The 15,343-nt window shown below is 35.4% G+C and overlaps 1 protein-coding gene across 1 annotated transcript in view; it reads right to left on the bottom strand.

Annotated features, from left to right (window-relative positions):
- The window catches only part of LOC107877993, a 56,577-nt gene that overhangs the window by 7,626 nt on the left and 33,608 nt on the right, over positions 1 to 15,343 (bottom strand). Inside the window, exon 3 of the mRNA XM_016724825.2 lies at positions 6,349 to 6,411. Within this exon, the coding sequence (XP_016580311.1) occupies positions 6,349 to 6,411 (63 nt within the window). The remainder of the gene's footprint in view (positions 1 to 6,348; positions 6,412 to 15,343) is intronic.

Below are 15,343 nucleotides of genomic sequence, written 5' to 3'. Positions count from 1 at the left end.
TACCTAAATCTTTGCTACTCTATTTACATAAACATTCTACATCCCCAATCTTTTTTTGTAACTTTCTACTTCTTTAGGCCCTTGGAATGGTTCCAGAAGGGCAATATAAGAATAATGATTCTTTTCTTTAAAATCAATTAATCTTTCAAAAGAGTCTTGATTATTAACTGATCTTATGTTCCAGTACAATATTTTGTTTATCATCATTAACTGTTTATGGGTTTGCAGAACGACTCCTTGTATACCTTTTTTTCTTTGTCTTATTTCTCCCCCTACACTCCTTCTACATTTCTTTTGTGTGTCTTGGTTAAAAATCCACTTGCTTGCTTACTTCATGTATATTATTCTAAAAGTCCTCTTCTTCTTCAGATTCTTCTCCATTATCATCTTGTATCACATCTTCTGTTTCCCCAACTGCGGATGTAATTGAAAATAAGGTTTCCTTACCAAAAAAAAATTGGAGGAAGTGATGGGAGTGAAATCCATGCAATTGCTACTGATGTTTTTCCATTAGGGTCAAATAACGAATCCCACTTCAATGTCCTCATTGGATAGTTCCAATTTTAATGTTCAATATAAAAAATTAGTTTTGACAAGAGATGCACATAATCCTTAATCCTTGATGCTCTAATCAAACCATAACAATTTCTAAGAACTCCTATATTGACATCACCTTTTAATTCGCATTGTTTTGGAATCAACTTCCTCAAATCTTGGATGTCAATCCACCCATAAGAGAACTTCCCAACCATCGCATATTCCAAATCTTCATTCACAATCATCTATGTTACCTCCATTTCTTCCCATATGACCCGTGGTTTGCCATACAGATACATTATAGGCTTAAAAGGAAGTGGTATGACTTTAGACATTGTTGGCTTGAGAGTAGCAGCATATGTCATACCCTTCCCATGTTGAGACTCAGAATTATTCTGTTGAGCAACCTGTGATGGAGGTTGCTCAACGGCCATGGTGGCCATAAGTAAATGAATGAAGAAAAATTTGGGTTTCAGTGTATGCTAGGCTAGAGAGAATTTTTATTTCACTCAGACAAGAATTAATTAATCAAAAGGTACTGCACGCTTATTCTCTACAATAGGGGAAAAATTAAAAATAAATTATAGACTTCCCAAAGCCTGTAATTGCAATGATGGATTTTATTTTATTAATAATTTTGTAATCACTAGAGATATCAATGAAGAGATAATATTAGGTCTTCCTTTTATCACTCAAATAAAATCTTATATTGCCGATCTAGATGGTATCCATACCCTTCTCAATTGAAATAAAGGTGCCCACACCTCTTCGAAGTTTGAAAAGCTACTTAATGGAACCCATAAATAAAACGATGACTAGAAGACAAATGACAATAATCTTCAAGGAAGAAAAAGCCAAAATCTTCTCAAAATCATCAAAAGACAAGTTCAAGATAAGGATGAAAAGATAGTCAGACACACGTGTAGAACAAGTGAATAGTCATCAGCTATTCCTAGATAGGCATAAAATAAATAGATTGTATTAGTGTATGGACAAATGTAAAATAGATAGAGTTTATTAAATATTAGTCAGCACTTCTGAGGCCTATTTAAGGCTTTCAACTTATAATAGGAGAAAGCATTCTGAAATTTCCCAACTCACAAATCTTTCTACCATCTCTCATATTTCTCATCTCCCTTCATAAAGTTCTCTCATTACCCATATCAATAAAAAGCTTTTGTAAGTATAAATATCACTATTTCCCTATTGGTTTAATTAATTTCACTTTTCTTTTATTTTGTTGTTAAAAAATTAATTTTAAAGTTTAAACTACTTTTAATGTAGTAATTATGTTAAACTGTTATTTTGCTTCCTATTTTTCCGATCCATCCCCCAAATAGTATCAGAGCCATGTTGCCCGGGAAGGAGTATGAGTATGAGTTAAAGTGGATAAAGCATTACGCTGTCCTAGAGTCGGTCAAAGCTCTGGTAGAAGTTACATCTCTGCCAAAACATACCACCCCCCTACCATCAAAAGTATCCATGAAACAACCGAAGGCATACACACAAACAGTCTTCCCAATCACACCACAGAAGAACGATGAATAGAGTATCCCTGATAAAAGGAAATTTGAGATAATAGATCTACAAGTACTGCCAGTAAGAGCACTTGATAAAAATTATGAAAGTGTGAGAATGGTTAAAGCCTTAATGTACAAAGTGAATCAAATAATCCCCTCAAAACCCAAAAAAGTTAGTGAGTTGATTATAATAGAGTATTTCTACTCTACTATTGAATATTGAGTATTAATTACTATTTTTATCAATAGAAATGTTTTAAACAAGAAGCATATTTTTCAAAATTAATAGCTTCGCCAAATTATGGCACTTAATAAAGATGCATAGCAAGGTTACAAACATTTTGGGTCCTTTACTGTATTTTGTAAATAAAAAGATTTGATAAATATTTTGCATAAAATGCAAAATATTAGGTAAAATATCTCTACATATTAAAAGGTTTTCATATATCATTAGTTTTTTACAAATTTAAATATCTATGGTAAACCCCATCAAATAATTCTACATCTGGTTCTTTCTCACAGACCGAATCCTGCCTTTAAAGATAGAAAATGGAGCTACATAGATACTGCAATATCTTTTCAAAAAGGAAGACCTAACCTCTGTTCTATATTCAACAAAGGACAAACACCGTATAAAAATAGGTCACTACAAAACGAACAACACAAGACACAACAAATGGTGGACCCCATGGAATCCAACCAAAATACCATGTCACATCAAGACAAAACAACATAAGTCTTTATTTCACAAAGGACAAAATAAAAAAGTCCCTTCAAAAATATATAAAATGCACATCTCTTCAAAAGGTCATCAAAAGCAAGAATCAACGGATATATATTCATTAGCTACCGGCCAGGTGGAAAGTAAATAACATGTATTAGTATAGATAGATACACAGATGTAAAATAGACAGAGTAAGGAAAATATTGGTCATCATATTTTGAGGCCTATCTAGCCTTTCAACTTGTAATAGCGGAGGGCATTTTGAAATTTCCAAACTTAAAAATATTTCTACCATCTCCCATATATCCCATCCCCCTCTATAAAGTTCTCGTATTTTTCCTAATCAATAAAAAGTTTTTGTAAGTATAAATTTCTCTATTTCTCTACTGTTTTGATTAATTTTGCTTTAGATTATTTTATTCTTATATCAAGTTTAATTTGTTTTAAAGTTATTTTGAAAGTTTAAATTATTTTCAAAATAGTAATTATTTTATAATTTTAATTAATTTAAACTGTTATTTTGCTCCTCGTTATCCCGATTCATCTCCTAAATGAGAGTGTGAGTATGAGTAAGAGTGACTAAAGCGTTACGTTGTCCTAGAACCGGTCAAAATTAGTGTTACTCTTGGAATAAACATTTTTCTAGTTAGTAATTATTGTTGTTCTTCCTCTATTTGGAAGAAGAAAATTAGTAATTACTGCACTCACAAGTAATTATTGTAGAAGTAACATCTAAAGTAGATTTTGGTCCTAGGAAAGTGTTTCTCTCATCTACAAAGATCCTAATTAATACTCCAACCAACCAAAATATAATAAATAGTGTTAATATTTCTACTATCTCTAGCAAAATTGCTAAAATAGAAAGTGATTTACAGAATTGGAATATTCCGAAAGAAAGTTTTAATGGAGTCTATAAAACTAGACACTTTGATTTTGTCAAAAATGATAATATTAAAACTTTCGAATCCACTGTTGCAATTAATAAAAATATCGAGACTATTAAATTATTAGCAGTTAAAGATATAAATAGATATAGAAAAATTACAAGTTTCCTCACATAGGTCTTGTTCAAGTAGCAGTTAAATCATTATATAGATTAGGTTTAGATGTACCTGTATGTCTACTTTTAAGAGATAATAGGTTATTAAAATTTGGTGATTCATTATTAGCAGTATTACAAAGTAACCTCGCTAATAGCCCGGTATACTTTAATTGTTATCCTAATTATTTTATAGATATTAATGATCAAAATATTTTGGATAAATTAACATTAAATGTTAAAACAAAAAACATGAATAGTAAGGTAAATACAAAAGAAATAGCAATAATATATAAAGTATATTATAGATTAATGAAAACAACTTTTTAGTTTAGATGGCAATATTTTTATTGGCTGATGAGTATTCTTCCTTAAATATTTCTTTAAGTGCTACATTATGGTTACACTGGTAATGGACTCTTTTGATGATAGTGGAACAGTAGGTTTGGCAGGGATGGAAATGCATAGTGATGTACTACTGGCAGCTCTGGTGGTACTGACCCAAGCGTCGGATCAAAGATTGAAGAAGTTGAATAGATATTATAGATTAATGAAAATAACCATAGCCCCTTTGGATAAAATAGTTAGTAATAAAAGAGCTACGATGTTTTTGGAAGCTAATCATAATTATAATTTAATAACCTATTATCTCTTAAAAGTAGACATATAGGTACATCTAAACCTAATATATATAATAGTTTAACTGCTACTAGAACAAAACCTATGTGGAGGAACTTGTAATTTTTTATGTATCTATTAATATCTTTAATTGCTAATAATTTAATAGTCTCAATATTTCTATTAATAGCAACAATAGATTCCAAAGTTTTTTAATATTATAATTTTTAACAAAATCAAAGTGTCCAGTTTTATAGACTCTATTAAAACTTTCATTTGAAATATTCCAATTCTGTAAATCACTTTCTATTTTAGTAATTTTACTAGAGATAGCTAAAATATTAACACTATTTATTACATTTTGGTTGGTTTGAGTATTCATGTGGATTTTTGCGGATGAGAGAAAACACTATCCTAGGACCAAAATCTACTTTAGATGTTACTTCTACAATAATTAGTTTTGAGTGCAATAAATACTAATTTTCTTCTCTTAAAATTCTTTTATTTTATTCCTATACGCTTGGCGACAGGAACACCCTTCGAGTCCGGCTCTATTTTTCAAAAACTCAAAGCTAATTCAATGAAAAATTTCAGGTTTTCCAACATCTAAACCTCTATTAAATGGCTACCCAACTTAAGAAATAAAACTAAGAACATAGAGAAAGAATAACAATAATTACTATCTAGAAAAATGATCATTCCAAGAGTAACACTAATTTCGACTGGTTCTAGGATAGTGTAATGCTCAAGCCTTCCAGAAACCAAATCCAACCCACCAAAACACTGGTTGGCATACAACTAACCCATACTATTCGTATCCCAGTGTACGAGTCATTTTCCCTAGTTGTATCCTATCAAGAGACCAGAAATCTAGGAAATTTTCTAAGGGACAGAAATCTAGGAAATTTTCTAAGGGACAGAAACCTAGGATGTTTCACTTTGCCTCCCTCAACTCAAGTGGAAATTAATTGTCCATAAAAGCAGTAGAAAATTCATCTTACTTTACAGACCCTGCATCAGTACCTCTGTCCTCCTTTCACTAATTAACACAAGTATAAGCTACCCCTTCAACTAGTAAGCAGTTAAGTTTTTACTTTCTCTAGAATGGCACCAATAATATCCGTCACCTTCTGCACATAGTGTAATAACTCTTATAGATCTTTCTTAGACATGGATCCAGATAATACTGGAGGATTTATCTGAGTAAAGTCTTGGATCCTAGAAGCTATCGTGTTCAATACTAGGTTGATCGGCGAAACAAGATGCTAGTTATTTTGAGCGGCTATAGACTGGGACAAAACTATGAAATCGATACTTAATTTAACATGGGTGTCTTAACCATTAAAGGGGTTTACAGGGATAGGTGATGGTGCAGACTGGTCCTTATTTCTTCTTTTGTTAGCCTTTCTAGGAGGTATTTTCTTTAAAAAGTAGAGAATGAGTTAGAAGAAGAAGTTTTGATAGAGCTCATGCCCCATCGCAAGATATGAATATTGAAAGAAGGAAAAATTTCCTAAAATGTCTCATAGCCTCTCTCCTATAAGTGTGGTTGAATTCACACCCATGCACAGACTCTACTTATCATGACCCGAGGCTACCCCTAGTCGTAACACGGTGCTTAAGGCCACAAGTGGCCCTAGCTAACCTATGATTTGGCATCTGTTGTGACTGTTGAATATGATAATAATTAAAAATCATATGTGAAAGCCAAACTAATGAAAACTCTGATAACATATAATATTCAAAATGTCTGAATATCTGATAGAAACTGGAAACAAGTCTAACTATCTAAAAGCCTCTAAAAAATAAGGAGTTGATAGGACAAACCCCCAACTAACTTTTCCTGACTTAAATAAAAAGAATACAGAAAATAACTATGGATAACATGTCCTCGAAGGATAAGGACTCACCATAACTGCTGTTGAATGATACATAAAGTGTCTAAGCACGGTCTTTGAAATAGGCATCCAAACCTATATTATCAAATAAATATAGTACAAAAGAGAGTATGCAGTTAGTACATTGAATGTATTGGTATGTGAGATAGGGACAAACTAATAAACATATTAATTCTTAGCATAAATTCATAAACATGTAAAATAAATGCAGACTAAGAAAGCATATACTAAAATAATCTTCAAAGTTGAATCACTGAATAACTGATAAACTAAACTCTTTCTCATGCAAACCTATTATGAATATGATCTGAATAATGAACTGGGACTGTGGGAGCTAACTTTTAACTGGCATGCCCCAATCTGAGTAAATCAGAGTTCAACTTGTAACCCCTGTTAGAAAGGTGTTTGTATGTTATGCCTCGATTTTTTGGTCTTTGAAAATTTTACTAAGTTTTGAGCTCCTTTCCTTGACTATGACTCTCCCTACGAATCATAGGGTGTCTTGATGGGTCATGTGATCCTAGTTGTAAGGTGTCTATAAAGTGGTGTTAAAATTACTTTCCTGGGTTTGACTTGAGGGTATTGGTCGTAAAGACTCAAGATGAGTCATTGAGATGGGTCATAACTAAATCATATAAGTTTGTGGATTGATTTTACTCTAAGTATGTGAAACACCCTATTTTTTGGACCGTCAAAAATTTCCTGGAATTTTTATCTCTGGACCCAATACGATTCATGTGTATGAGCCATATGTTGGGGTATGAATAGTATGGTACAGTTGTATACTAACCAGTGTTAGTTGGTAGAATGGATTTTGGTCACTGGAATTGGTATGAGTTATATTATTGGATATGGATCGTTTGATTTGGGTTTTCCATAGCATAGTATTAGACTTGATAGGATTTTTATGCAGCTTAATTGTAGGTATTTTGGACATTTCCCACTTACATTAATAAGGCCCTACGACTTATAACTCATTTGGAAGATTATTTACTCTATTATTCTATTCATTAACACTTAGAAACTCTTCCTAAACACTATAATTCTCTCAAGAGCTTTTGGGCAAGGAAGCTAGGGTTTCAACTAGAGGACTAAATTAGGGATCTTGTTGGTGGTTTCTCTCCCGTCTACTTGGTCAATTAAGGCATGTTCGCTTCCCTCACAGTTATTTCCAACTAAAGGCATTGTTTTTATGATTTGTTTTCATGATTTCATCATTGTGTGCTTTTGAGTTTTAAACTATGATTTGGAGGTTTTGATTTTAAATGAATGGTTATGGTTTCTCGTGGTTTTAATTATGTATTTACATGCTTAATTGGTGGTTTTAGATAATTGGATTGCATGAGAATGGTTAAATGGCAATTGGAATTCATTGCTTATATTATGCCCCCAATATGTTTGATAAAATACCTATAAGGATGTTTTCATTGCATTTAATATTTTTAATGGAACTCTTGTTTGTTTTAAACTTGGTACAGGAATTATTCATGTTTTAAGTTGTTTGAAAAGGTAAAAAGGGTAAATGGTTATATGGGAATCCCCCAAGTGCTTTAATATGGTTAGTGAAAGAGTACATGGAATCCCTTAAACCTATATATGGTTTGCTATGGATAAAACTTGCAAGTATAGTTGGTATGACGATACCACTACTAATGGCCTTGGTTAATGAAAGGTCAATAGATTGGATAGTTATTTGGTAATGGTTTTAATTGGGAAATAATGGCGGGGTGTGCAGCAAAGCCATGGAAGGTGGAGGTCCCAGGAGGACCAAAACTAGAAACTCATATTTGCCGATGTGAGGTTTGGTCCAAGTGACCATGTGCATAATGTCACACTTCTTATTTGAGGGATGTACTAGTCATCCCAATTTTTCTTCCTTGGTCGTAAGGCTTCACGCACTGGGTCCCTTTTAGCAGAGAGAGCTGAACCTATATAGCCCATGGGTGGTTTAGGACGACAAAGCTACATAGCCCAGGTAAAGGTTTTAAAGGCATGCTAAACCCGATTTCCTTTCTTGTCATATATATATATATGGTTTGTATGCATTATGCATGGTTTTACTTAGTTTTATAATTGGTATTATTTTATCCTTATCCTGAGTTCATGCTATTGTTCACCAGCTAAACCGCCTTCGAGCGGATGTATACCTACTCTATGTAGGAATCGGCCGTTCTTCTCCTCCTATATAGTGATTGACTTGGGGATAATTTTTGGATTAAAGTGGTAAGCTTTAATCTTTTTGAAAAGCTCCATTTCGTGTTATGGGTATTTTTAGGCATTTTAATTTATTTCTAGATATTGGTTTTTGCTATGGTTAGAGGCATGTCCCAACTTGATATTCTTACTCTTTTGGTTAGAGGCTTTATGGTACTGCTATGGGTTGGTATGGGCGGGATTGGTATGGATGTCAACCTTAATATTGGCATTGGTTTTGGGGCTGACATCATTGGACATAATTTTTGACTATTCCATCATATTCCATTTTGGGATTAATCATGTTATGTTTTAAACTGATTTGGTTATGGCCCTTGGTTTGATATTGGTTTGGCTTTGTGGTTTGGTTGGTACAGTTTGGAGGGCGAGATGACTTAGTAGTGTTGGTTTTGGAATAGACCTATCCCAAGCTTAGTCTTTGTCTAGTTATGTTATCTTCTTATATGTTCAAAATTCCGCCAACTCGGGCAGGCGGTTTGATGTTAGGTTGGGTAATGGGGGTGGTCTCCCATCTCGATCGGCCTTGGGATACCCTTTACAACAGTTGGTTCATGTCAAATTGGTATCAGAGCTTTAGGTTCACGGTCAATTGGGAGTCCACAAAGACATGTCTAGTAGAGTCTCTTCTAGGGGTTTGTAGCGTACCGCACTCATATGAGAGAGGCTACAAGGTATTTAGGAATGTTTTACTTTCTTGGTATTCTATTCTCAAGCTTAGAGTCTAAGTGATGGAATTCTTCTCTAATCCTTCATTTTTCACTTTTCAAATAAAGCCTCGATGATCTGGAACACAAGGAAATTCTTTATTCCCATTAGGAGACAATATATATAGGGCACGTCCTACTTCTATAGTTCATCTTCAATCTCAGGTTCCTATTCTTAATTATTCTGGAGTTCCTCTGATTCCTATAACTCCTCCTCAAGGTGAGGTGACTAATGAGGAATTTTTCTAGTCTATTAATACTATTGCTTAATTGGTTGTTGCTCAGGCCATGAGAGATACGCCTGGTGGGATGTCTGCTGAGGTCACAAGGGTTAGTCAGATTATGAAACTGAATCATCCTACTTTTACTGGTGTAAAGGTAGAATAGGATCCTCAGGGTTTCATAGATGAACTATAGAAGATATTTAGGGTGATGCAGGCCACAAATATGGAAGGTGTAAACTTTGCATCTTATAAGCTCAAAGATGTTGTGTACTAATAGTACGAAGAGTGGTATAAAAATAGAGGTGATGTGGAGAAGTCACCCTTATGGTATGCTTTTTTTGGTGTTTTTCTAGATTATTTCTTTCCTCAAGAGTTGAGAGAACCAAAGATGGAGGAGTTCATGAATCTTAGGCAGGGGAGGGTGTCTGTTAAGGAATATGCCTTGAAATGTCATCAATTGTCAAGGTATGCTCCTAATTTGGTATCTGGCATGAGAGTAAGGGTGAGAAAGTTCACTTATGGGTTGAATCAGGATTTGATCTTGGAACGAAAGGCTGCTTTGCTAATCAAGGATGTGGATATTTCCAGTTTGACTGTTCATATACAATAGGTGGATAATGAGAAGAGAAAATAGGCAAAGTTCAGAGATTACAGGGAAAGAGAAAAAGGTTTTTTGATTAGGTAGGTGTGCAGTCTCAGAGTTGGTCAGGATGGCGGCAAATGGCAGAAAAGAGGTGGGGTAGTTTTAGTTCCTTCTCTACTACTAGCACTCCTTACCCAAGGTAGTCAGGTGATAGGCATCACCAAGGTGGTGATAATTTTCGGACACCGAATGCCCAATCTCAGGTAAGTGGGGGTCAGTTAGTTTCTTCATGCCCTCTTTGTCGGTTCTGTTGTCTTCCTCATTGAGGTTATTAAGATGAAGGGAGGAACAAATGCTTCAAGTGTGGCCAAGCGGGACACTGGCTCATGGATTTTCTTGTTAATAAGATTGCTATGCAAATAAGGTATTGGTGGCTTTATCTTTTGCTCCTGCAACCGGTGGTATCGTGTATACTTTGTTACCACTCCTAGTTCTAGTATTGGTTGGAATAGGTTGTATGCTTAAGCATCTTGGTAGGAATCTGAGGCATCATCTGATGTCATTATTGGCACGTTATAACTCTTTTCTCATGATGTGTATTATCTACTTGATCACAGATCCACTCTTTTCTATATTACCCCATATGTGGTTGCATGTATTTGTTTTGATCCTGAGGTTGTTTCTGATCCTTTTTATGTTTCTACCCCAGTAGATGACTCGGTTATTGCTAAGAGAGTCTATAGGGGGTGTGTGGTATCTTTTGTTGTAGGTAGACGTTGGTGAATTTTGATGTTATTCTAAGGATGGATTGGTTAAACTCTTTTTACACGTCCTTCAATTTCCTATAAGGTTGTCTGTAGGTTCCCTGGTGAACCGGTTATAGAGTGGGAGGGTGGTTCCCTATCTCCTAGGGGGAGGTTTATTTCTTATCTTAGAGCTCGAAGGATAATCTCTAAAGGGAACGTCCTTCTTTACAATTAGTCCTGGTGGAAAATATGTTTCCTGGGGTCTTTCTGAATGATCTTCCTGGTGTTACTTTGGATAGGGAAATAGAGTTAGGTATTGATTTGGTTTTGGAGACTCGTCCAATATCTATTTCCTTCATATAGAAAGGATTTGGATGACTTGAGGGAACTCAAGGAGCAACTTACAGATATTCTAGATAAGGGGTTTATTCGTCCTAGTGTATCCTCATAGAGTGCACTGATTTTGTTTTTGCGCAAGAAAGATGGTTCCATTTGGATGTGCATTGACTATCGGTAGTTGAATAAGGTAACAGTCAAGAACAAGTATCCTCTTCCAAGGATATATGACTTGTTTGATCAATTGTAACGTGCCAAGTTCTTTTCTAAGATATATCTTCAGTCTGGGTATCATTAGCTAAAGATTAGGGTGGAGGATATCCTTAAGATGTTTTTTTTCACTTATTATGGGCACTTTGAATTCTTAGTAATTGTCATTTGGTTTGACTAATGCCGCAGCAGCATTTATGGATCTAATGAACAAGGTCTTCAGGAAAGTCATGGAACTCTTTTTCATTATGTTAATTGATGACATTCTGGTTTATTCTAAAAGTGAGATAGGTTATGCTAATCATCTGCATGTGGTATTGTAGACCTTGTAGGAATAACATTTGCATGCCAAGTTCTCCAAGCATGATTTTTTGTTGAACGTTGTAACTTTTCTTGGTCATATTATTTCTAGCAAGGGGATCATTATGGATCAGCGAAAGGTGGCTATGGTTAAAAGGTGTCCTAGACCCACGACTCCAATCGACATTTTGAGCTTCTTAGGTTTTGCTGGGTATTATCAGCAGTTTGTGGAGAGCTTTTCAATGATATCTTCTCCTTTGACAACGTTGACTCAAAAAAGGTAAAGTTTTCTTGGTCGGATGCTTATGAGGGGAGTTTTGATAAGTTGAAAGATAAGCTAACTTAAGCTCTTATTTTAACTTTTCTAGAAGGCAATGATGGGTTCGTAGTCTATTATGATGGATCTAGGGTGGGACTTGGTTGGTCTTAATGCATCATGGGAAGGTGATTGCATATACTTTTAAGCCGTTGAAGGTACATAAGAAAAACTATCCTACTCATGATTTGGAGTTGTTAGTGGTGGTTTTTCTTTGAAAATCTTGCGGCATTGTTTGTATGGTGTACACATAGACATCTTTGTCCACAGTATGTGTTCACTCAGAAGAAGCTAAATCTCAGGCAAAGGAGATGGCTAAAGCTTCTCAAAGACTATGATATGAGTCTATACTACCACCCAGGTAAGGACAACATAATTGTTAATGCTCTTAACAAGTTATGCATGGGGAGTTTGGATCATGTGGAGAAAGGAAAATAGGAATTGGTGAAGGATATTCACCGCTTGGATAATCTTAGATTTCGTCGCTTAAACTCCAAGGATAGAGGTTTAATGGTATAATAAGTGGTTTGATCATCTCTTGGTGCAGAGATTAAGAAGAAGCAAGTGTTGGATCCTGTCTTGATAAAAATCAAGGGTAATGTTGGTGGGAAAAAGGGGATGGTGTTTGAAATTAGTGGTGACAATACTTTATGATACAAAGAGAGGTTGTGTGTTCCCGATGTTGACAGTTTTTGTCAAAGGTTCTTGGCTGAGGCGTATGAATTGCGCTACGTTGTAAATCCTAGCTCGACAAAGATCTATCATGATCTCAAGGAGATGTGTTGATGGAATGGTATGAAAAGGTATGTGGCTGATTATTTTGTGGCCAAGTTCTTAGTGTGTCAAAAAGTTAAAGTTGAGCACATGAGAACTGGTGGGTTGTATCAAGAGATTTTTTTGCCTGAATGGAAATGAGAGGTAATCAATATGGATTTTGTTACCGGTATTCCTTGATCTCGGAATCAATATGATTCAATTTGGGTCTTTGTGGATATAATGACAAAGTCTACACACTTCTTGCCAGTGAGGATTACCTTTTTTACGGAAGATTATGCGAAGCTATATCTTCAGGAGATTGTGAAGCTGTATGGGGTACCTATTTTGATTTTCTCTGATCGTGGTGCGCTGTTTTCAACTTAATTTTTTGTGGTCTTAGTAGAGAGGGTTAGGAATGAAGATGAGTTTGAGTACTGCTTGTCATCCCCAAATGGATAGAGAAGAAGAAAGAACTATTCAGACATTAGAGAATATGCTTCGAGCATGTATGGTTGATTATGGTTGTAGTTGGTTTGAGCATCTAGCTTTGGTAGAGTTTTCTTACAATAATAACTATCATTCTAGTATTTGTATAGCCCCTTTTGAGGCACTATATGGTGGGAGGTGTAGATCTCCCATTGGTAGGTTTAAGCTAAGTGAGGCGAGTATGTTCGGTCCGAATTTGATCTATAAGGCTATGGAAAAGGTAAAGATGATTTGGAATAAGCTTAAGGTTGCCCAAAGTCGCTAAAAGTCCTATGCAGATGTTAAGTGTAGAAACTTAGAGTTTAAGGTTAGGGATAAGATGTTCATCAAGGTATCTACCAAGAAGGGAGTAATGCGGTTTGGCAAAAGAGGAAAGATCAGTCCCCAGTATATTGGTCCATATGTGGTTTTACAGAGGGTTGAAAATGTTGCTTATGAATTGGAGTTGCCTCCGTATTGAGTAAGTATCTTGGTGATCCTTCTTCTATTATTTCTTTAGAGGGGTTGGGTATCTCGGACTCTCTGTCTTATAAAAAGGTCTCGGTTGAGATCTTGGATAGGCAGGTACATCAGTTGCTAGCAAAGGTTGTGGTTTTGGTTAAGGTTCTATGGCGGGACTATAATGTGGAAGAAGCTACATGGGAAGCAGAGGAGGACATGAAGTCCAAGTATTCGCATCTGTTTTCTGCTCTTGGTATTTGTTCGGAAGGTATGTGTCCTCAGCACATCTTTATTTTCTATGTTTGTTAATGGCAATATTAATATCTTTTTCTCTTTGTTTTCAAACTTTGTTAAAGATAGAAATATATTTGATAATGCAAATGACTTATACGTGTGGCTATCCCTACCTTGTCCTCATTAGGGGATGAATATTCCAAGTGAAGTGGACTGAAACACACTAGTTTTTGGACATTAGAAAATTTACCGGAATTTTGATCTCTAGACCCAATACGACTCATGGGTATGAGATGTATGTTGGGGTAAGAATGGTATGGTCCAGTCGTATGCTGACAAGTGTTAGTTGGTAGGATGGATTTTAGTCAATGAAGTGGGTACGACTTGAATAGTACGAGACGTATGATTGGATACAGATCATTTGGTTTGGGTTTTCTTAGCTTAATCTGAGACTTGGTAATGTAAGTTGGATCTGAGTATGAGTGGCTTACCATGAGTCGTAAGTCAAGGTACAAGTTGTACCCAGGACTCGTATTGTGTTCAGTGTTCACAACCCCTGTGGATTCTATTCTGCCAGGGATGCAGGTAAAGGGTATAGATCATATGCTGTAAATATGACTTGGGTAAGATGATTCATATATAGGACATTGTTGGGTCTAAGGGTTGAGGCTTTGGATACGAGTGGTGAGTACCAATCGTATCAAAGGGTATGACTCGTGAGGGTCAGTCGTACCCTTATGATGGGACTTTTATGCAACTAAAGTGGGGGTATTCTGGACATTTTTCCACTTACCCTAATAAGTCCCAACGACTTCTAACTTACTTAGGAGGTTATTTACCCTATTATTCTATTCATTAACACTTAGAAACTCTTCCTAACCACTATAATTCTCCCAAGATCTTTTGGGCAAGAAAGCTAAGGTTTCAACTAGAGGACTAAACTGGGGATCTTGTTAGTGGTTTCTCTCCATCTACTTTGTCAATTAAGGCATTTTCTCTTCCCTCACTATTACTTCAAAATAAAGGCATTCTTTTTATAAATGGTATTCATGATTGCATTATTGTATAATTGTGAAGTTGTATGGGGTACCTATTTCGATAATTTCATATCATTGTATGCAGTTTTGATTTTATTTTTGGTGGTCTTTATAGAGAGGGTTGGTGATTAAGGTGAGTCTTTGTACTACTTCTCATTCTCAGATGGATAGACAAGCAGAAAGAACTATTCAGACATTGGAAGATATTCTTCGGGCATGTGTGGTTGATTATGGTTTCAGTTGGGTTGAGCATATACCTTTGGTAGAGTTTACTTACAGCATTAACTATCATTCAAGTATTGGTAAGGCCGCTTTTGAGGCACTATGGGGTGGGAGATGCAGATCTCTTTTTGGTTGGTTTGAGCACAGTGATGCGGATATGGTCGGTCCGAATTTGGTTTCTAAGCCTATGGAAAATGT

Source organism: Capsicum annuum, chromosome 7, assembly GCF_002878395.1.
Source record: "Capsicum annuum cultivar UCD-10X-F1 chromosome 7, UCD10Xv1.1, whole genome shotgun sequence".
Classification (NCBI taxonomy): domain Eukaryota; kingdom Viridiplantae; phylum Streptophyta; class Magnoliopsida; order Solanales; family Solanaceae; genus Capsicum; species Capsicum annuum.
The sequence above is the reverse complement of the archived record's forward strand: the minus strand, read 5'-3'. Positions and strand labels throughout refer to the sequence as shown.